The 23,118-nt window shown below is 54.2% G+C and overlaps 2 protein-coding genes across 2 annotated transcripts in view; one reads left to right on the top strand and one right to left on the bottom strand.

Moving 5' to 3' along the window:
• Window positions 1–109: 109 nt before the first annotated feature.
• SH2D3A (SH2 domain containing 3A) lies at window positions 110–6,312 on the bottom strand. The gene is made up of 9 exons (XM_012646173.1): window positions 6,244–6,312; window positions 4,954–5,303; window positions 4,505–4,581; window positions 2,625–3,112; window positions 2,400–2,515; window positions 2,036–2,210; window positions 1,827–1,938; window positions 1,073–1,258; window positions 110–292 (listed from the first exon to the last, which is right to left on the bottom strand). The coding sequence occupies exons 1-9, from the start codon at window positions 6,310–6,312 to the stop codon at window positions 132–134; spliced, it is 1,734 nt and encodes a 577-aa protein (XP_012501627.1). The 3' UTR covers window positions 110–131.
• Window positions 6,313–12,043: 5,731 nt separating this feature from the next.
• The window catches only part of VAV1 (vav 1 guanine nucleotide exchange factor), a 65,690-nt gene continuing 54,615 nt past the window's right edge, over window positions 12,044–23,118 (top strand). The window contains exon 1 of the mRNA XM_012646119.1: window positions 12,044–12,350. Coding sequence (XP_012501573.1) covers window positions 12,147–12,350 — 204 coding nt within the window. The 5' untranslated portion in view covers window positions 12,044–12,146. The remainder of the gene's footprint in view (window positions 12,351–23,118) is intronic.

Genomic DNA, 23,118 nt, shown 5'->3' with positions numbered 1-23,118 from the left:
ACCTGCCCCCCTTCCTTCTGTTGGTGGGGACAGGTCTCCACTGCCTGTGGCTGTGTGAGAAACATAGGGCCATTCCCTTGGTCTCCTTGGGGGGGGGTCCCTAGGAGTCTTGGGGTCCCAGCCTGCTGCGCTCAGTGGTCAGGTTCCAGGCGCTGCGACAGGACGCTGAGGACGCGCTGGAACTTCTCAAGGCGTTGGGGTAGTGGCGCTCCCAGGCCCCGGCTACCCCAGAGCAGCCTCCGCAGGAAGCCGGTGGTCAGGGCCTCCCTCAGCTCCGAGTTAGGCCGGAATCCTGGAGACACAGTCAGGTGGGCTGAGGGCGGGCCCCAGACTCCCGCCTCGCCCCTCCCCCTCCCGCACCTGCGTTTCCTCTCCGGGACTTTGACCCAGCAGGGACCCAGAGGGACTCTGCCCTCCCAAGAGGGATGGCTGGGCGGAGTTAGTGGGAAGGGGACTCCTACGTCGCTGCAGGAATGGGGGTGGGGTGCTTGAGGGGCTCGGTGGGGGCGGGCTTTGCCAGGGTGCATGGGGGTGCCCCGTTCTAGGTGCAACAGTCTGGGGGGGTCCCACTTTAGGAGCTATGTCTGGAGATGGGGTGCCCCAGGGGCTGGATTTCAGGTCGCCAGGGAAGGTGGGGGTGTCCTGGAGGCTGGGCTGCCTCAGGAGAGAAGGGTGGCTCTGAGCGCAGTGAGGGCGCTGTTCTCCCACCAAGTTGAAGGACTGAGTTATTTTGGAGGGAGCTGGGTGTTCTTGGGGGTCGAGATCCTCTGGGGGCGGGGTCCCCACAGGTGGGTGGGTGGGAGGGAGTGGGGCCCTGGGGGCGTGGTTATGGGGGCGGGGCCGCCCCATTTGGGGTGGAGAGCCCTGATCCTGTCAATACTGCTTGATGCGGCAGGTGCTTGCAGTGAGGACCTCACGGGGGACGGGGGGGCCGTCCCAGTTTGGGTGGGACTGGGTGGCGTGGCAGGAGGCTCCCGTCCTGGGGCAGTTGGGTTTGTGGCATCCGGTTAGAGCAGGCTGGGTGTTCTTGAAGGCGGAACCCTCGGGCAGCCCGGCACAGGGGGGCGCTCACCCCGCAGGCGCTGGGCCGCCACCTGGCGGAATCTGGGCGCGTCTCGGGCCACCCGGCGCGCCCGGTGCAGGGTGCGCAGCAGCCGTTCGCAGCTCTCGTCCAGCGGGCCCCCGAGTTCCTCGCCCTCCAGCAGGCGCGCCGCGGGTGCCACGTGCGGTAGCGCCACCTCGCCGGGGTCACAGGGTCCTGCAGAGGGGGAGGGTCTGACCTGGGTTTGGGGCAGAAGATCAGGCATAGGGCCGAGGGGGCGCCTAGGACAGACCCGAGGGCGCGGCTTGGGGCAGAAGCCGAGAGCAGAGCCCGGCTGGTTCCAGGGCGGGGCCTAGGGTAGGGGCGGGGCTTGGAACGGAGCTGGGGCGGAGCCTAGGGAAAGGATCCAGATCTGAGTCTCGAATGGAGGGCGGGGCCTACAGAGAATGGGCGTGGCAAGGGCGGAATGGGGGCGGGGTTTGGGGCAGAGGTAGAAAGCGGAGCCTAGTGCAGGGCGGGACTGGGTTCAGGGCGGGGCATAGGGCAGGGGGCGGGGCTTGGGACGAGGCCTGGGCGGGGCCTACAGCGAATGGGCGTGGGTAAGGGCGGGATGGGGGCAGGGTTTGGAGGCCGACGTAATAGCGGAGCCTAGCGCAGGGCCGGACTGGTCCAGGGAGGGGCTTAGGGTAGGGGCGGGGCTTAGGGCGGAGGGGTGAGGCCTAGAACTGGATTCCTGTTAAACTTGGTCTGGGGCTGCAGAAGATCCTCCCGGACCCTCACTCACCAGCGCCCTCATCCAGAGCCCGCATCAGCGGCTTCAGCTCCTGCTCAAAGGCCAGCGCAGCCTCTGTGTGGCTCCGTCGGAGCTGGCGCCACGTGTGCTCCAACCGGGACACCTGGGGGAGGAGACCTGAGCATGCCTCCTCTCCCCTCTTCCCCCCTCTTCCCGGTCACCTGCGCTCCCGCTTCCTCCCATCCCTGCTTCCCACGCACCTGGGGCATGAGCAGGGCGCCCATGACCGCTGCCATCCCAGGCAGGTCCCCCGCCGCCCCTGGCCGCAGTGCCAGTGCCAGCTCTACCAGGCCCCTGAGTGCGGCCGCGCGTTCCTCCAGCGGCCCAGAGCAGCCCAGCACGGCCAGCGCCCCGGCCAGCGCCAGCGTCTCGTGCCTGCGGAGGCGGAGGGCAAGGGTCTGGGAACAGTGGGGAGGTTTGTAATGCGGGGGGTGAGGGGAGATCAGAGGTGGAGTTGCCCATCCCCCCTCTTCCCTGGGGGCCCGCGAATGGGGGAGATGTTTGCCAACCCTGGGGAGTGGGGGGAATCGGCCCCCCAACCAAGGTCCCAGGCGGCTGGCTCACCTCTCCAGCAGTTCCAACCTCAAGCGATGCCCATGGGGAAGCGTGAGCAGCTCCAGGCCAGAGGCCACCCCCATGTTGGCTCGCTGAAACCTGGTCACGCCCAGGAGGCCTGTGGCCTGCGGAAGGAGTGGGGAGGTCAGGTGAACAGTAAATATACGGGTGCCGTAGGGCCTTGCCGGGCTTCAGCTCTCTGCCTGGGGAGAAGCGACTTGGCAGGTGACCCACCTGGCAGTCCATCAACAGCAGGTGGAGGGCGGTGCTGTCCGAATGGTGCTCCAGGAACAGGCCACGGAGCTTACGCAGGACTTCGGGTTCCAGGGGCCGATTCTGGGGGCTCAGCAGGCAGGACAGAGTGTCAGGGGGACAGAAAGAGACCTCAGCCTGTGGTCTCCTAAAGTCTCTGTTCTCTTCTTCCTCCTCCTCCTCCTCGGTCTCCCACCACAAGGCCTCTGGCTCTGGCCATCTCTGACCAGGGGGTGTCTCCTGGGCACTGGCCACTCTAGGCACAAGCTCACAGTACGTTGGGGGGCGTCCAGAGGCATCAGGCAGCACCAGTGAGGGTGTCCGGGGGGGTTTGGTTGGTGCCTTGGCATGAAGCTGCCCATCGGAAGCCCTGAGAGTGTCAGCGACAGTCCCAAGAAGAGCTGGAGTCTTCAGCAACACCGGGTCGCTCCCTGTCCTGGGCAGGGCAGCTACGGGCATAGTGGAGGCTCCTGGTGTCACAAAAGAAGGGACAACAGGAGTACGCAGATAAGATAGCTGGGTGGGGTGTAGGTAGGGGTTTCACGGGCTACCCCCCTCTTAATTCTTCCATTATTCCGCCAATAACAGGGTATCCCAACCTATCTTGGTGCAGCTTTGAATGTGAACAGCTTCACCAACAGAAATGCTACACACTTACCCATGATTTGAAAACGTTTGGGCCATACTTTCCCCAGTTATCCACACTGTTCCCTCCTTCATTTCCTTCCATTTGTTTTCTCAATGAGGCCATTCCTGAGGACTATTAAAATTGCAGGCCAGCATGGTGGCCCATGCCTATAATCCTAGCACTTCGGGAGGCCTAGGTGGGAGGGTTGCTTGAGGCCAGGAGTCAGAGACCAGCCCGAGCAACATAATGGGACCCTCATCTCCACAAAAAATTAAAAAAAAAAAAAAATTAGCCAAGCATGGTGGCACGTGTCTATAGTCTCCACAAAAAATAAAAAAATTAGTTGAGCCTGGTGGAGCGCGCCTATAGCCCCAGCTACTTGGGAGGCTGAGGCAGAAGGATCGCTTGAGCCCAGAAGTTTGAGGTTGCAGTGAGCTCTGATGCCACTGCACTATAGCCCAGGCAACAGAGTGACACCTTGCTCAATGAATAAATAATAAATAAATAAATAAATTGCAATTTCCACCTCCATCCCTATTCTCCCAACCTCCCTAACTTTGTTTCAGTTTTTATCCCAAAGCATACACAATTGACTTATTGTTGTGCTTTATGGTCTGTTGTCCTTTAATAGAATGTTGGCTCCCCTCGGGCAGGGATCTTTGTTTTTCTGGTTCATTGGTGTGGCCTAGCCCTTAGGGCAGGGCCTGCCATGCAGTGAGGGCTCATGTTGAATGAGGCGGGAGGGGCGTGCAAAAGGAGCACAAGGGGACATGGGAGTGAGTCCTCTTTGAGGAAAGACAGGGTCAACTGCTTTGAGGAGCTCCCATTGGATGCAGAGGATCCACTCAGGAAAAGATTAGGAGAATGGGGATATTCCCATCAATGGTGGGAACAGCAAGTGCAAAGGCCCTGGGGGCAGAAATAAGTCTGGAAGTTTCTGCAAGCAGGGCTGTGTGACTAGAATTAGGAAGCTATGTAGCAAAAGTTGTTAGAATGGTCAGCTGTGGTCAGAAAAGATAGGGCTTCTTGGAATAATTGTAAACAGGTGTTTTTAGGCACCTCCAAAGTCCTTGTGTGTTTTAGATCACTGTGACAATGTTGAGGACATGACTAGCCCCATTTTCCAAAGCAAGAAGTTGAGGCTCTGAGAGGTTCCATCACCTGCTCAAGACCGCTGAGGTGGCGAGCGGCAGAGCCAATCTCTGAGCCATGTGTTGTCCCGGTAGACTCTCACCTGGTTCAAGGTGGTCTTCTCTTGACCGCCCCATATGCGACAAGTCTGCAGGCTGACTGTTGCTCCACTTCCTTTCCCTGCAGGGGCAGAGGTGAGAGAGACATGTAGTCCCAGCCTAAGCAGGGCAGCCCTCACCAATACCCAGAAATCCCTGCATCCGGTCACCCTATGTCAGTGGGTCTACTCAACCAAGGTGAGCTACCTCCAGGGGATGCTTGCAATGTGTGGAGACATCTTTAGTTGTCACAACTAGCAGGGAAGGGAGGGTGGCTTGCTACTGACATCTAGCAGGTGGAGGCCAAGGATGCGGCTCAACATCCTACAATGCACAGGACAGCCCCCCAACAACCAAGATTTACGGGTCCCTAAATGTCAACAGTGTTGACGCAGAGAAACATGGGGGCGGGGGATGTCGGGTGTTTTCAAGGAGGTGGAGAAACTGTGAGTACCTGAGAGGCTCTACCCGAGCCGGGCTGTCCATAAGGGCGTCCTCACTAAAGCTGCGCTGCAGAAGCCCCTGCCGAGTCACAGGCCTGCAGGCCACAGCCCCTGTGGCCTGGGACAGTGGGCGCTGGCTGATCACATAGCTGCGAACCAGGGCAGGCATGCTGGGGAATTGTTCATCCTCCAGCTGAAAGAGGGCTGCAGGCCGGCCTGGCCGGGGACGCAGGGCCACACGGAACACCTCAAAGTGGAGGACTGAGCCCTGCCAGCGACAGGAGATCACAGGGTGGCCCCCACGGGACCCAGAGGCACGAACCAAGAAGTCACCATCTTGCTGAAGAAGAGTTTCAGCCTTCTGTGTATGGAGGACAGCGGGCAGGGGGCTTAGGAATGAGCCCAGACCAGCAGTTAGTGGTGACTCCCTCCCTGCCGCCCTCCCAAGAAAAGCCACCCTACTGAAACCTCTGTGGCAGGTGGAGACTAGGTAGCTTTGCAGCAAACCCCTTTCCCCTTCCTCATGGACACCTGTGTGGACTACATTTCCCAGGCCCCCTTGCAGCTAGGGTCATCATGTGACAAGATCTGGCCAATGGGATGTGGGATAGAAGTGCCATGGGAAACGTCCGGACCTGGCCCATAAAACCCTCCCGGTTCTGACCCATTATCTGTCAGCTGGATATCCCCAAGCCCCTGGGGGTGGTAGAACGACAAGATGGACTTGGCCCCCAATTGATTTTCTAAGCTATACTGTCTCTCATGATTTTTTTTGTTGTTTTTTAGAGACCGGGTCTTGCTGTGTTGCCCAGGCTGGTCTCAAACTCCTGGCCTGAAGTGATCCTCCTGCTTTGGCCTCCCAAAGCACTGGGATTATAGACATGAGCCACCGTGCCTGGCCTGTCTCTTATGATTTCATTGGATGTTCAGGGTCCCAGGATTCCTGAGGGTGACACCTATGTTGGAGATGGGGGTGGGGAATTTCAAATTGAGAGGGAAATGCCAGGAGGCAGTTGGGCCCAGAGGGAGAGATGGGCAGGGCCAAGCGTACTTTTGGAGCCATTAGGACCCTCCTCAATCTCTGTCTCCAACCTCAACACCACCCCAAATAAAATGATAATTTAAATATAAAGAGTGACAGTTCCCAAGCAGCCAAACTTCAACACAGTCCCTAGCCCCCAGCTACCTCTCCCAAAAGACCCTGGCCCTAAGCCCCTCATCCAGGACCCAGGAGTCCTCGGCGGGTCAAGGGCAGGAGAGGCTCTCCCTGGATGGAGCTGAGGCCCTGCAGGAGGCAGTACCTGGCGGGACAAGGGGCCGTGGTACCAGGGTTGGCCAGCAAGGTCCTCTCCATCCTGTGGCACCTGCATGGAGCTCTTGGGGACAGAGGGTGCCAGGGCTGAGCTCCGCACTTTCAACAGGCCTCAGTCCTCCACATCTGTAAAACGAGAATAATTAGCCCTGCTTCCAGAGCGGCCGGGCCAGCTCCTCTGCTCCTCTTGGTCTTGGAGACAGCAGCCCATATTCTACTAAACCTTAAAATGCAACAATGTGACACACACACACACACACACACACACACACACACACACACAGTCAGCCTTCCATATTGGCAGCTATTGCACCTGCAGATTCAACCAACTGCAAATCAAAAATATTTGGAAAAGAAAACCACACAATAAAAAATAACAATACAATAAAAAACAATACAGCATGATAACGATTTACATAGTATTTACATTGTATAGTATTAGGTATTACCAGTAATCTAGAGATGATTTATATATTTTATATATATATATTTATCCAGAGATAAATATATATTTATGTATAAAAAATATAAAATCTGGCTATGAGTAACTTGTTTAATTTAGGGGCCGGGCGCGGTGGCTCACGCCTGTAATCCCAGCACTCTGGGAGGCCGAGGAGGGAGGACTGCTTGAGCTCAGGAGTTCGAGACCAGCCTGAGCAAGAGCGAGACCCCGTCTCTACTAAAAAAAAAAAAAAAAAAATAGAAAGAAATTAGCCAAACAACTAAAAATAGAAAAAATTATCTGGGCATGGTGGCGCATGCCTGTAGACCCAGCTACTCAGAAGGCTGAGGCAGGAGGATTGTTTGAGCCCAGGAGTTTGAGGTTGCAGTGAGCTAGGCTAATGCCATGGCACTCTAGTCCGGACAAGAGAGTGAGATTCCATCTCAAAAATAAATAAATAAATAAATAAATAATTAAAAAAAAAATTTAGGATCGGCTGTGATGTCACAGAAACAGCACGATTCTTGCAAAGGAAGAAGACGTAACATATGCGTCACTTTCAAAGGTAATGCAATTTTTATGAAGTGAACAAATTAATGAAGATGATGTCATGCCACCATGTTTTGTAAAAATGCAATTAACAAATTCACTGAACTCGTGTTTATGGGACACCAAGCTGTGCCAAACAGCTGTTCTAGGCACTAGAGACCCAGCTGTGTAGAGACCCTACAAAATGGGTAGGAAACCCTGCGGTCAGAGAGCTGACATTCTTCTTGCGGGGTGGTGACTAAGAAATAATTAGATGATAGACTACACCGGAGCGTGCTAGGCAGAGAAACTAAACCAGGGACAGGATATGGTCAAGGTTCCAGCGGTGGGGCAAAAATTTTTGATAACGTGGCCAGGTAGGATTTTGAGGAAGTGAGCCCGGTGACTCTCTGGGTAAAAAAACAAACAAACAAACAAAAAAACATTCAAGGCAGTAGGAATTTACCTTAACAAACATCCAAGGCTTCTCATCAGTCTATGTGCACACTCAGGGATTCTCAGGATGTGGGCAAACCTAGCCCATGCGTTGCTTTAGAATCTAACACCACAGTTCGGATCGTGAAAAGGTCACATTTTGTAGCAACGACAGCAAACAGCAATTTGGCATTTGCAGATTTTTCTTATATTTTGGAGCCAGTGCAATTTGTTATTAATATTATGATGGTCAAATTTAGGTCTCAGACATTTTGGTAGTTTCCTGATCATCTCGGAGGTCTCAGGGCCCATGTATCTCAAGTGTCTGGTGGGGAAAATTGCTCTGGATGGGAGGGAGGAGGAGAATCTGCTTCTTACTCTAATCCCCCAAGGTCTTCCGGGTCTGGAGGGGTCTACAGGGAAATAGCACCAGGATTCCAGCCTCCTGAGTCAGCAGGCTGCCGGCCTGGAAGGGGCAGGAAGTTCCCAGACCAGCCCTAGCAGCTTTAGGGGTGGAGAGCTGAGCTGGGCAGGGACCCATGCAGGGAGCTGGCTGCAGGCGCTGCATACCTGAAGTCAGGTGTGTCTTTAGAATGCCGTGCACTTCCTGTTTGCCGGCTGGGCCAGGCCCAGCCTTGGTCTTAGACACTGCCAACCCCAATTTCCTCTGTCTCGAGTCCCCTTTAGTGGGGAGGGCCAATGTGGGACAGTGGCACGACTTGTTAGTTGGGGGACGCACGTGTGCGTGGCGGGGGTGAGGTGGGGGAACACCAGCATAGAGAACATGGACACAGACGGACACGAGGACTCAACACTTGACACTGAGCAAACATTGATTGGTTGAGCACTCACTGTGGCCAGGCTCGGTCCTAACCCTGGAACTACAATGACACTAAAGATATCAAAGCCCCGCACCACCCCGCCCTGCCCTCCAGAGCTCACACGCACTCTGCTCCGCAACACAGACAGACAAGCGCGCAATGAATGAAAAAGATAATTTCTAAGAGTAATCAATGAAGGTGCTAAGACAGAGAGATTTGATAAAGGGTTGGGGGGTGGACAGGCCGCTTTAAATAGCAAAGTCAGGACAGACTTCTCCCGGGAGGTGACATGGGAACTGAGACCCAGTGCAGAAGGCGGCGGTTCGGGAAAGATTTAGAGCAGGAGTCCAGGTGGGGGGTACAGCAAGCGCAGAGACCGGGAGCTTGCTTTTTAATATTTTACATCGTCAGGGAGGCCGGTGTGGCTGGAGCACAAGGAACGAGGAGCAGAGAGGAGGAGGTGAGGCTGGGGAGACCAGCAGGGGAGGCCACGCAGGAACTGGTCCACCCTGAATTTTAAGCTCAGCGGGACGGAATGGGGAGTCTTGGAGGAGTTTTAAGTGAAGGAGGGACACGATCTGATTCACGGTTTAAGAAGATCACTCATGCAAACAGAAACAGAGGCTTTCGGTGTTGCACAGGAAACACACCCAGAAGCACACGCCCAGGTACATACACCTGGCTACACAGACATGCGTGGCGCACGGCGACCCACCCACTCGCTCCCTCTGCGACCTCTCCCACGTCCGCGGACGCGTGGAGGCAGATCCCCGCAGATCCTCCCTGACAGCCGCTGGCCCGCCTTGCACAGAGAGGACTCCCCACCCTGGTCATCCCCTGATCTCTGGGCCCGGGCTCCACTTACCAGGGCGGGACCCGCGGGGCTCCCACGAGCCTGGGGCCAGGCGGAAGCCTGAGGCTCTGCGGCTCCGGGCCGCTGCCCACAGCGCCACCCGTCCCCGCCCCAGCCACGCACCGCCTCCCCCGGGCCGCACCTAGCGGGAACCGAGCCCTGTCACCTGTCCACGCCCTCTCCAGACCTCGCCCCCACACAGACCCCGCCTCCAACTCTAACCCCTCAGGCTCTCGCCCCGCCCCTTGTTCCCGCCCCGCCTCCTTAGACATTTTTTTGGTTACTAACCACGCCCCCTCTGGAATGTACCTCTTCTCCCATGTTCTGCCCCTTCGGGGAACTCAGCGCATCCCTTCCTTCCGACGGCCCCGCTCCCTTGAACGTAGCCCCGCCCACGACTGGCCAAGCCCACTTGCACCCTCGCCCCTTCCTAGTCCCGCCCCTGAGAACCCCCTTAGACCCCTGTGGGGTGGGGGTAATGTCTCTCTCCCCACCCCCGTCCCCAGGGTTCCGGGTGGGGGCGGGGCAGCTCCCTGGGACTCTCAGGCCTGGACAGGGGTGGCTGCTGCGGCTGTGACGTCCCAGAGAGGAAGGCGCTTCCTCCAGACTGCCCCCGTGGGTTTCCCGGAAAGGAGCCCCAGTGGGGTGGCGGGTTTTGTGGAGGGAGATGCGGGAAGACACGACAGCCTCCTCCAGAGCCAGCACGTTGCTCGTGCTGGGCGGACCTTTGGGGTTGTTGAGGGCAAAGCCCTCAGGTGGTTTCCCAGGTGGGAGGGAAGTGGAGGGGCTTCCATCACGATGCCCGGAGACGAGGAAAGGGGGCCACGTTGATTAATAAGGGCTCATCCTAACAGTCTTGAAAGCTGTAGCCGCAGCAGCTAGCATTTACTGAGCGCTTACTGTATACCAGGACTATTCTGCTTGCTCGGCCTTCCTCAATGTATTTATTAATAGTCTTAACCTAGGCCACCCTACGAGGGTGGTAGGTGCTATTTTCATCATCCCCATTTTCCAGATGTGGAAACTGAGACACCGGACAACGAAGCCATCTATTTGCCCAAGTTAACCCAACTCGGGAGTGGTCGAGGTGGGATTCGAAACCGGAGCCCTGGGGCGCTATCCTGTCTGCCTCGCTTCTGCCGCTATCTCTGGTCCTGAGGATATTTCCGTGCTGTGGAAGTTACTCACCCATTTTACAGATGAAGAAAGTGATGTGAAGAGAGCCAAAGATGCTTGGGGGTGAATTTTTGGTGCTTGGAGGATGGCAAAGCAGGGAATTTCCAGGCTGGGCTCCCCCCAGCTCCCTGCCAACATGGAAAAGACTCCTGGCTCAGAAGGGTCAAGAGTTTTTCAACCTGAACACCATCCTGCCTAGTTTGGGCACAGTAGGAGGGTAGGGGCCTGTCCAGTGAAGGGGTCTAGCGCCTCTTAGTGGTTACAAGAATTATCAAAGAAACCCCGAGGCGGGCAGCGGGTCAGATTGAGGGGGAGGGGGCTACTTACCGCCTAGCTGGGTGGAAAGTGGGTGGGGGAAGAGACCTTGTAGTGAAGATAATTTCAGCTAATAATTATAACGTAAGGGCTACGAAGACAGTAAATGTTTGTTAAATGAATGAATGAATGAATGACACTATCACAATCTGTAAGGAGAGGGATAATACTGGCTTGGATTTGTTGGGTGGCCACGGTTGGGATGTTAAAAACATGGATTTGGGATATCAGAGATGGAACCAATAGAGCTTTCAATCTTTTTTTTTTTTATTATTCATTCAACAAATATTTATGGGTATGTGCCAGGTGCTGGGTGGGGGAGGGGCTAGCAGTGAACAAAAGAATCACAAATTCCTAAGGAGACAATAAAGAAATAAGTATAATGAATATCCGGTTGGTTGGAGGATGACAGAGGCTTAGATAGAGGTGGGTAGGATGGGAGGGGATGGGATGGGGGAAGGCTGCGATTTGAGATTGGGGAGGACCTCATGAGAAGGTGATATTGGAGGGAAGACCTGTGGGAGGTGAGGGAGTTAGCCAAGAAGTTGCTTGAGGTGGAGGACACAGCCCGTGCAAAAGCCCAGAGGCAGGACCACGCCTGCTGTGTTGGAGGCACATCGAGGAGGCCCCTGTGGCTGGAGCAGAGAGAGCGCAGGCGACAGAGGGAGTAGCGGAGGGCAGGGGAGTGATGGGGGCAGATTGTCCAGGACCTGGTGGGCTGCAGGGAGGACTTGTGCTTTTACACTGAGGAAGGTGGGAGCCATGGAGGGCTGTAGGCAGAGGAGGGCTGGGGACCCGACTCAGGTGCTCACAGGCGCCCTCTGGCTGCTGCAGGGAGAGCAGACTGTGGGAGGCGCGGCGCAGGCTAGATAGAGTCAGGGGACCAGGCCGAGGTGAATGCGCTGGTCTAGGCAGTGATCGCGGGCTTGAGCAGGGCGGAGGCAGAAAAGGAGGTGACAAGTGGGTGGATTCTGGGTATGTTTCAGAGGCGGCACCGCTCATCGCGCCGATGGGTTGGACGTGGAGGAAGGCAGCCGGGCTCCCGGTCTAGCTAGCCTGACTCCCCCAGCGCCCCACTGCCCGGTGCCCACGTCTGTGTCCAGCTGGTGGGGGAAAGAGAGGCCAGATCCAGTGTGGAAGGCGCGGGGTGGAGCTGGGCTGCAGGTGCTCCCCTGCACCCCACGGCTCCTCCTCCACCCCCTCCCAGGGCGACAGTTACAGGCAAAGAAGAGGAAGTGGTAGCACTAGCTGTCGCTCCACGGGCGGGCGGGTGGGCGGTGGAGGCCTCGAGGGTGCACGGCCCGCCCGGGCAGGCAGCAGCCATGGAGCTGTGGCGCCAGTGTACCCACTGGCTGATCCAGTGCCGCGTGCTGCCGCCCAGCCACCGTGTGACCTGGGAGGGGGCTCAGGTGTGTGAGCTGGCGCAGGCCCTTCGGGATGGAGTCCTTCTGTGCCAGCTGCTCAACAACCTGCTGCCCCACGCCATCAACCTTCGGGAGGTCAACCTGCGGCCCCAGATGTCTCAGGTGAGCGCGGCGCTGGCCGACGTGCCCAGGGGTGGAGGTGGGGGACGCCCCTGGCTGACACAGGCCCTCCTAATGCACTCCACCTCTAGCCCAGCAAAGTAGGGGGTGGGCGGGGGTGGCGAGGGGTGTGCTTTGAGGTCTGGGGCTGGCTCACGGTGGGTGATAACACTCGGAGATTCTGGGGTGCCCCCCAAAGGTTAACGAGCCCCCTGAATGGGTTAATGGGCTGAGCTGCCCTGCATCTAGGCTGAGAACTGGCAAACAAGGGGTTAACTCTCCCAAGCCCCAGGCTGACCTTACTGGGTGGGGTTCAAGCCTCTATATGTATGGGGCCATCTGGGGGGTCAGTCCTGGGGGTGCCTCGGAACCCCCTGGGTGGCCTGAGGTTTTGGAATCCTTTCTCCCCCCACACACACCCCCAGATTCTGGCTGTGGGGGAGGGGCCTCCACCGACTTCTTCCCCCACATGTGTCTCCTCCTCCGGGGCCCTGGGCCCCTTCCTTCCCCTCACATCTTCCTTCCTCTTGGCTTCCTGCCTGGGTCTGGGGCAGCGTGGGGCGGGCGGGTAGGGGGCTATGGGTTTCCCCTCCGCATCCATCCCAGGTGGGCGACATTGCAGAAGGGCCTGGTCTTGGGCTCCGAGAGCGGGTCCTGGGGTTTTGCAGTCTAGAAGAGCTACACTCTCTGCAGGGATTTCTGCAGGGGACCGGGTTCCTCTGGGCTGGGGCTGAGTGGTGAGGTGGATTTTGACTGTGGCCGCCCCCGCCTGGCTCAGGAAATATATTCAAATCCCTATTTGAATGCGGTTGGGGTGGGGGTGGTTATGGGGACTGGATCCTGTCTCTGTAGCACCTTGTCTGGGTGCCCAAAGCGGCTGGGTGGGAACAGGGAACGGAGGGGGGTTGGCTGTGCCCCGCCTGTCCTGGGGTGTGAGGGACACGGCCCTGCCTGAGGGTCTGCGGGGACAGCTGCCTTCTGGCCATTCCTCTAGGACGAAGGTCTTGTCCTGAGGATCCATGGTTTGGGAGAGGGCCTCCTTGGGACAGCGGGTGGGAGGAGGCTGGCTGGGGCATGGCCGCCTCACTGTTCTGGGGTGTCAGCTGGGAGAAAGAGAAGTAACTGCTCCTGGTGGTCCCTGGGGGGTTTCCAGGGGCAGAGCCACTGGTGGAAGAGGTGGGTGGGCCTTTGGTCCTCCTGTTTCCTTAGTGCCAGGGGCTTACCCCTCCTCAGCCTGGGCAGGGCTTCCCGAAAGGAGGAGGGTGCCCCCGAAAGGAGGAGGGAGCCCCCGAACCCAAACACCCTACCCTACCCACCCCACACACAGCCCCTCTGGCCACAGGCCATCCCACATTTATTCACACCTACTTGAGCTCCTTCTGGCTGCCAGGGCATGAGGAACTAGCCACGGGACCTGCCAGACCCCAGACCTGGTGGGGGGTCAAGGTCCCCTGTGATAATTCAATAGCAGCTAACGGGAAAGTGGAGGGACTTAAGGATGAACGTCCACTCCTGTGTGTGTCTGAGCTATAGCCGGTTTTCTGACGCAGGCAAGGGTGTGTGGCACTGATCTCTAGGGGAGCAGATGTAAGGCCTGGCCCTCCAAATGCTCCCAGACTAGGGGAGACCCTGTGTGGTCTGGGCTGGGAGCCGTGGGGTGAGGACAGGACATTGCCTGGAGAAACTGGGCTTTATGCAAGAAGGGACATTTGTGCTAGGATTTTCAAGAGTAAGTAGGAGTTTTCTCATTGTACTGGCTTCCTGTGCTCATCTGTGTCAGGCCCCAGGCAGGGCAGGGGTATACCCTGACCCTCCCCATCTGGGAGGGGCCTCATTCTTGCCCCTGCCCATTTTATCTCCTTGTGAAGCTCAGCCCTGTACGTGGTATGTCGTGGGAATATGTGTAGGAAGCTGAAAGGTACTGACAATATGCTAGAGGAAGGTGCCACAGGAAACTTTCTGGGTGTCTGGGTGTCTGTCTGTCAACAGATTTAAGGTGGGTCCATGAATGGCCTACGTGAAAAGGCAGAGAGAGGAAAGGGAAGGTGCTCCTCACGGGGCAATGGCATACGTAAAGATGTGGAGGCTGGAATTAGAGTTCTTCCAAGTTCCTCTCTTTCTTTTCAGAGTTCCTCACTTGTGCTCAGTTGTTTCCAGGGAAGAGGGTGGAAAGAACATATTCATCCATCCATCCACCCACCCATCCATCCATCATCAATCCACCCACCCACCATCCATCCATCCATCCATCATCAATCCATCCACCCACCATCCATCCATCCACCCATCCATCCATCATCAATCCATCCACTCACCATCCACCCATCCATCCATCATCAATCCATCCACCCACCATCCATCCATCCACCCATCCATCCATCATCAATCCATCCACTCACCATCCACCCATCCATCCATCATCAATCCATCCACCCACCATCCATCCATCCATCCATCCACCCACCATCCATCCATCCACCCACCATCCATCCATCCACCCATCCACCCACCATCCATCCATCCACCCACCATCCATCCATCCATCCACCCATCCACCCACCATCCATCCATCCACCCACCATCCATCCATCCACCCACCATCCATCCATCCCCACCCATCCACCCACCATCCATCCATCCACCCACCATCCATCCATCCACCCATCCACCCACCATCCATCCATCCACCCACCATCCATCCATCCACCCATCCATCCATCCACCCACCGTCCACCCATCCATCCATCATCAATCCATCCACCCACCGTCCATCCATCCACCCACCATCCACCCATCCATCCATCATCAATCCATCCATCCACCCACCATCCACCCATCCATCCATCATCAATCCATCCACCCACCGTCCATCCATCCACCCACCATCCACCCATCCATCCATCATCAATCCATCCACCCATCCATCCATCATCAATCCATCCACCCATCCATCCATCCATCCTATGATCCAACAATGACAACACAAGCCAGGCCCTGTTCTTGGGGCTGGGGACAGTAGGAATAAGACACATGCAAATCCCTGTTATTGAGGAGACTGCATTCTAGCGGGGGAGGTCGAAAGTGAACAAATACAGGAACGTACACATAGTCAGGAGGTGGTACCTCCCGCTGTAGAGGAATCCAAGCAGGAAAGGAGGCTTGGGAGTGTATGGGGGGCACCTTTGAATAGGGGGATACAGGAGGCCTGACTGATAAGGTCACATTGGATCAGACACCTGGGGACAGTGGAGGAAGGAGCCCTGTGGATTTGGAGAAAGGGTGTCCCAGGCGGTGGGTACTGCCAGTGCAAAGGCCCTGTGGTCCGTGTCTATACATTCAGGGCGGTGACTGGCCTGGCTGGTGGGAGTGATGAGGGCAGGTCAGATTGGAGCGAGTCTCCAAACCGGTGGGTCCCTCTGAGATCTGAGGCCCAGAGAGAGCAGGATGCCATTATGAACAGCTGCAGCTACAACCCTCCTTGAAGTCCACAACCTGCTGCAGAGCTGGAACTTGAAGGCCAAGGGAGTGGAAAAGAAAGGAAAGATTGTGGCGAAAATCCACCAGGATGTGGGGGCTGATTAGACTCAGGGTGGGAGCAAGTGTTGGGGCCCAGATGAAGTTAAGGTCCCCAGCCCTTAACTTAAGGAGTTTGAGGTTGCAGTTTTATCACTGTGTGAATATCACAGAGTTGCACTTACACCTAGCTATGTGGTACAGCCTATTGCTCCAAAGCTACAAACGTGTACAGCAGGTTACTCTACTGAACACCGTAGGTAACCATAACACAGTGGTGAGTATTTGTGTATCTAAACTTATCTAAACGTAGAAAAGGTAAAGTAAAAATACTGTATTATATATAATCTTATGGAGCCACCATTGTATCATATATGTGGTCCATCATTGGCCAAAACAGCCTTATGTGGTGCACGACCATGTTACTATTGCCGTCATATTTATTATTATTTTACACATGAGCAATATATCCATGTGATAATTTTTTTTTTAAATGACAAGGTCTTGCTCTGTCACCCAGGCTGGAGTACAGTGGCATGATCACAGCTCACTGCAAACTCGAACTCTTGGGCTCAAGCGACCCTCCTGCCTCAGCCTCCCGAGTAGCTGGGACTATAGGTGCCACCACCATCCCTGGCTAATTTAAAAATTTCTTTTGTAGAGATGGGGTCTTGCTCTGTTGCCCAGGTTGGTTTCAAACTCCTGGCCTCAAGGGATCCTCCTGCCTCAGCCTCCCAAAGTGCTGGAATTACAGGCGTGAGCCACTGTGCCTGGCCCAGAAGTGGGATTCATGGGCTAAAGTGTATGAGCTTTTGTGTTTTTGGTAGATGTGGCCAAGTTGTTCTTACAGGATTCTTTCCACACAGATTGTTCCAATTACACTACCACCGGCAATGCTCAGTTGTTCTTATTTCAGTACCACCTCGCTGACAGACTGTTCCGTTGTCAAACTTTGGGAGTTTTGCCAGCTTGATGGGTGATAAATGAACCTCATTATGGCTCAATTTACATTTTCTCTTATTCTGAGCAAGGCTGAGCCTTGTTTCCTGTGTCTAAGAGCTATTTATATTTTCTCTCTGCGAAATAATATCTGTTCCTCTCATTTGCCCACTAATATTGTCCCCTTCTAGAACTACTGACCTTTTTTCTTATTGATTTTTGGGAGCTCTTTATATATTAGGCTGTCTTGAATTTCAAGTCAGGTACTTAGTAGTTTTGTGATCTCAGAGAAAAAACAAATTACTTAACCTAACTGATCCCTGAATGTTGTATCTATAAAACGGGCATGTTGATAGCACCTTTATCTCAGAGAGTTAAACATGATAAGGTAAGTTAAATTCCTAGCACGGTGACAGATATAGACGGCAAGTGCTAAATGCATGGGAGTCATTATTTTTGTTAATTTGATTTCATTCAGTTGCCTGTAGGCCATGGTATGGAAGTTGGGGTAGGTAATGTCAGCCGCTATAACAAATTGCGTTGTTTCAATGGTAATAAGAGTTTACCTCTTACATCACAATTCAGTTTGGGTTGGCTAGAGGGTTGGAAGAGGATGGCCTTACTTTATAAAGTCCCTCCAGGGCCCAGGTTCCTTTCTTCTTATGAAACCACCCTCCCAAGTCTTGACGTCTTTCCTAGTGGAGAAAGATTGCCATGGGAGGGTGTCATGGGCCAGGTCTGGAAGTGGCACCATCGCCTTGATTCTTGTTTCACTGTCCAAAACTCAGTCATGAGGCTCCATCCACTTGCAAGAGAGACTGGGAATGAGGTTAAGCTGGGAGCGGGGGAGGAAGAGGAAGTGGGTTGGGTGGACACAGAGAAGTCACTGCCTGAGAACCTCAGGGCAACGCCTAGCTGGCTTCAGAAATGCCAGTCTTGGGCACAGTGGCTCCCACGTGTAATCCAAGCACTTTTGGAGGCCAAGGTGAGAAGATCACTTGAGCCCAGAAGTTCGAGCTGGGCAACATAGCAAGACCCCATCTCTACAAAAAATAATAAAAACTAGCTGGGTGTGGTGGTGTACACCTGTAGTCCCAGCTACTCGAGAGGCTGAGACAGGAGGATTGCTTTAGCCCAGGTGTTCGAGGCTGCAGTGAGGTATGATAACACCACTGCACTCCAGCGTGGGTGACTGAGCGACACTCTGTCTTTAAAAAAAAAAAGACATGGAGGTCTAGAGGAAATCTCAGTGGGATGAGGAACGAGCAGGACCTGAGCCACGGCCGGCGGAGGGATTCAATTGGGGACGAGCGTTCTGGGTGGGGAGCAGATCTGATTGGAAGAACTCCTCCCAACGTCCTGTTAGGGCCAACACAGACAGAAGCCTGGGAGGGTCAACAGTTGGCGCTGTGCCTTCTTTTCCATTCCATTCTGTTGTGTTCACTAACCTCCTCTGTGGGCCCAGGGCTGGGAAATGTCACCCTACAGGAATTTCACAGAGGATGATGGAAATCCCTGCCCCTCCCTACTCACAGCCCTCCCATGGTTCCCCATTGCCCTTGGAGAAAAAGACAAAATCCTCACCGTGGCCCACAAGGGCTTAAGCATTTAGTCTGCCCACCTCTCAGCCCTCCCCTCCCCGCTCTTGCCCCCTCGCTCACTGCACTGCAGCCACACGGGCCTGACCACTGTTCCTAGAACCCACCGGGCACAATCCAACCTCAGGACCTTTGCACTTGCTGGTCTTTCTTCCGTGCTCTCTCTTCCCCCAGATATACACCATGATTGTTTTCTTATCTCCTTCATATTTCTTATCAGAGAGATTTTTCTTGGTTTCCCTCTATAAAATCATAGATGTCCCCTCACCCTCTAACTTCCCGCTCCCCTCCTTATTTGATTTTTCTCCATAGCACTTACTGGTCTCTGCCCTACCATAGTTTTTACTTATTTGCTTATAAGTAAAATGCTACCCCCACTCGAATGCCAGGGCAAGGATTTTTGTCTATTTTGTTCACAATGGTAAGCCCAGTGCCTCAGGACAGCTCCCAGCACATAGTAGGTGCTCAGTTAATTATTGAATTATTCATTTATCAAATGCATGAATGATTCTATTCATTTCATTCATTCCCTTAATCCAGGGGATCGCAAACTGTAACTCGTGGCCCAAGCTCTCTCGTTTTGTAAACAGGATTTATTTGATATGCGGTCATGCCCATTTGTTGACATTTTGACGATGGCGGCTTTCAAACCACAGCAGCAGAGCTGGGTACTTAGGAACTGCTATGCGGAAAATAATTCCTATCTGACTCGTTATGGAAGGAGTTTACAGATCTCTGACTTAGTAGGTATTGGGTGAGTGCTTACTAGTAGCTGGTGGTAGCTGGTTAGCGGTGGTTGGGTCCGGATCGCATGAATAAATCCTGCCTAGTTATGTGATGTTGGGCAAGTGCCTCAGCTTTCTCACCTTTCGTTTTCTCATCTGTAAAATGGGGATGGTGATGATGATGATAATAGTAATACTACTAGTAATAATAATGCCACCCACCTCGTAGATAGTTCTTTGTATGAGGCTGTGTGCTGGGTGATGGGGAATTCCACGATGAATGTGACACGGGCTTTCATGCAACTCATGGGAATAGATAAGGAAATAGGCAGTTGCAACACAGTGCAACACATTCAGTGACCAATGGGAGCAGAGAGGGAGAAACTCCCAGATGCAATCAGGGTGGGCTTCCTGGAGGAGGTGACATGCTAATTGAGTGTGGGAGGTTGGGATCTATTGGAGGGGGTGTTTTCTTTGCTAACCCTCAGGGAGTGGGCAGGCCATGAGAGTGTGCTGGAAGGGCATAGCTGGGCTTCTAGAGATCTTACCACGTTGTAGAGATGGATGGTCTTTGTTTGAGATCAGGGATGGCGGTCTGAGGAGGAATTTGGTAGTCAGGTCACTCGGGGGACTGTGGAAGAAATAAATTGAGTGCTCAGTCGGAGAAGTTTAAGGTTTGAGGAAATTCTAAACTCGTTCTGTAGAAATTTCAGTCAAGAGTCTTAGATCTTGTGGCGTAAAACCCAAACCACACTGGCTTGGTCAAAAATAATATTTATTCGTTCACATACCTGAGAAGTTTAGGAACGAATTCCTTCAGGTCTGGCTGGATCCAGGGGTGCAGACAATAGCTCAGGACTCCCTTCCTCGCTGCTGCTCTATCTTTTAACTCTGCCGTCTTTTGTGTGTCTTCCTCCATTCTGAGTCATTCTGTCCCTTCATGGAGGCAGATACAGGTGCCCGGCTGATCCAAATTTATATTTCCACAATTCGGAGTTCAGTGGAAAATGGGAAGGTTGATTTTCTAGTCACTCGAGCCAAAATTCTAAGATTCTCTTTTATTGGACATGATTCTTTTTGTGGGGGCGGAGGTCGTATGTCCATTCCTGAACCAATTGCTGTCACCAGGAGAATACTTTGTTCTGATTGGCCAGACCAGGGTCACATGCCCATTCCTTGAGTTGGGGGTGGGGTGGCTTCACAGGGGAAACTGAGGGACTGTTACCAGAAGAAGGGGGAATAAGATGTCAGGAAGCAATTGATGTTTATACTGGCATCAAGGACTATATTTAGGTCCGAGTTTCTCAACCTCAATACTGTTGACATTGGGGACCGGATCATTTTCCGTCCTGGGAGCTGTCCTGTGCATTGTAGGATGTTTGGCAGCGTCCTTGGCCTCTACCCACATGACACCAATAGCACCTCTGCCCCGCCATTGTGTCCACAAAATGTCTCCAGATGTTTCCAAACGTCCCCTGGGAGGCGGAATCTCCCTGGGTGAAAAAAAATAAAAAAAATCACTGTTTTGGAGGGAGTGAGCTCCCTATCTTGGGGAAGATCCAAAGAGAGCTGACAGTTACTGGCTGGGAACAGGGAGGAAAGGTTTCTTCCAGTTAGAAGATTCGTTTATTTTGTCATCAGTGACAGGCGCTGCGCTGATTGCCCGGGTTATGGGAAGGAATACGACAGGCATGGTCCGTGCGTTTCTGAGTTCATGGCCTCGTGGGGGAGAGGGACGGTGTATTTACTTGTTTCTTGTGGTTGCTGTAACAAAGTACCACAAACGGGATGGCTTAAAACAAGGGATATTTATTCTCTCACAGTTCTGGAGGCCGCAGGGCTCAACTCAAGGTGTCTGCAGGGCCTCGCTCCCTCTGGAGGCTCCAGGGGAGAATTCTTCCTGGCCTCTTCCAGAGGCTGGTGGCTCTAGGTGTTCCTTGGCTTGTGGCTCTGTCTTCACGTGGTTTTCTCCTGTGTGTCTGTCTGTGTCTCTCATGGTGTAACACATTCAACGATGGGTGAGTGAAGCCCAGGGCATTGTGGGAGTGGAGAGGAGGGAACTCCCGGATGTAATCAGGGCAGACTTCCTGGAGGAGGTGACATGCCCATTGCATGTGGTATTGGATGTAGGATATACCCCAGTAAATCCTGGATTATCCAGGTGAGCCCCACATATCTCCTTATCTCCAGATCCTTGAGATGTCTCCTCATCTTAAGATCCTTAACTTACATCTTGCAAAGTACCTTTTTTTTTTCAAGTGACAGTCACAGATCACAGTCACAGGTTCCAGAAATTTGACATGGACGCATCTTTTCTTTTGGCAGGGGCTGATTGGGCAGGGGAGGCCCTTTGCAACCCATTCCAAACAGTAAACTAGCAGACGGGCAAATCGACGAAACGTCGGCGTGTTGTCATAAGTGTCGCAGATGAAACAAACCAGGTGTCAGGGTGGGGAAGAACGGGAGGGACATGCTTTCTGGAGGGTGGGCAAGGAGAGCGGAGAGCCAGAGGAGGAGGCGACTAGCTCTGGGAAGCACGGGGCAGAGAGGGCAAAGGCCGTGCAAAGGCTCTGCAGCGGGAAGGATCTGAATGAAGAACCTTCTGGAGGGAGGTGGGTGAGTGAAGGCAGCGCGGTGGAAAGTGAAGCTTGGGAGGAAGGTGCTTCACTGGAGCGGCTGGGCGGATGTGTGTGCGGAATTTAAATGGGGTGGGAAGTCGCTGGAGGGTTTAATTAGACAGGCGGCTTAAAGACGTCCTGTGGGGCGGTACACGTGTCATCAGAGGGAGACAGGAGGAGGAGGTGGATGAAGGCGTCCCGGCGAGAACTGACGGTGGCTTGGACCGGGAGTGGGGTGTCGCGGATTTGGCTCACATTTCGGTCGGAGGAGTCGGGTGGAGGGTGCTGTCAAACGGAGGCAGGCTGATGGCGAGGTTTGTAGCTTAGGCACCTGCATGAATTAGGGTATCATTTGCTGCGATGGGAAGACTGCGGGGAAGACGGGTCTTGGGGGGTTCTGATAGTGAGGGGAAAGGCAGTGCAGTGGTTAGCGCGTGGTTCTTTACCGGTGGGGCTGTGGGTTCGAGAGTGGGGATGAAGGGAGAACCACTATGTCCTCCGAGGGAACATTTGGTGATGCCTGGAGACATTTTTTTTTTTTTTTTTGATTATCACTACTGGAGGGAGTGGTGTGCTATTGGCATTGATGTTGAATAGAGACCAAAGATGCTGCTGAAGGTCCTTCAATGCCGGGTACAGCCCCCTCTCACACCAAATGTCAGCAGTGCCGAGACGAGGAAGTCGGGGTCAGGGGCACGCACTCCAGTCGCCTGGGTGTCTGGGTTCCAATCCCAGCTGCAGGATCTTGGGCAAGTGACCGAACCTCTTGGTGACTCGGTTTCCCCATCTTTCAAATGGGGATAAAGACAATCTCTAGCTTATGGGCTTGGCCTAAGAATTAAAAACGAGGTAATAATTGTAAAGTTGTAAAGGGTTTTAAGAGGCATCTGTAAGTGACTGGGAGATAAATCCACGAGAGTGGGTGAAATCGTTTGGGAGAGCAGACGGAGAGGGAAGAGACGTGGTCTGAAGGTCGGGTCCTGGGGTACAACGGAAAGTTTGGAGAGAGGAGAAAGACCCAGCGAAGTAGTCAGAAGAGGAGAATTTAGGTGACTTAAGAGGAAAAACCAGAAAGAGGCCGTGTCAAGAGACCGGAAGAGGAAAGTGTATCCACATTGAGGTCGTGGTACTTTGAAACAAACAAACAAACCCAGTTTTAAGGAGGTGGAGGTGAGTAGATTCAGCATCGTGAATAGCCACAGAAACAGCAGGTCGCATTCATTTTGCAAACTCTGTGCAGTGTTTTTCTAAGTACTTCACACCTGTTCACTCTTTTGGTTTTCACATCAAACCTATGGTATAGTTATTAGACCACCACACGTTTAGGTTATTGGCTATTGCTCTGAAACAAACCACCCCGCACTGAGTGATGTCAGAC

Source organism: Propithecus coquereli, unplaced genomic scaffold, assembly GCF_000956105.1.
Source record: "Propithecus coquereli isolate 6110/MARCELLA unplaced genomic scaffold, Pcoq_1.0 Scaffold241, whole genome shotgun sequence".
NCBI lineage: Eukaryota > Metazoa > Chordata > Mammalia > Primates > Indriidae > Propithecus > Propithecus coquereli.
This window is presented reverse-complemented; position numbering and strand designations above follow the sequence as displayed.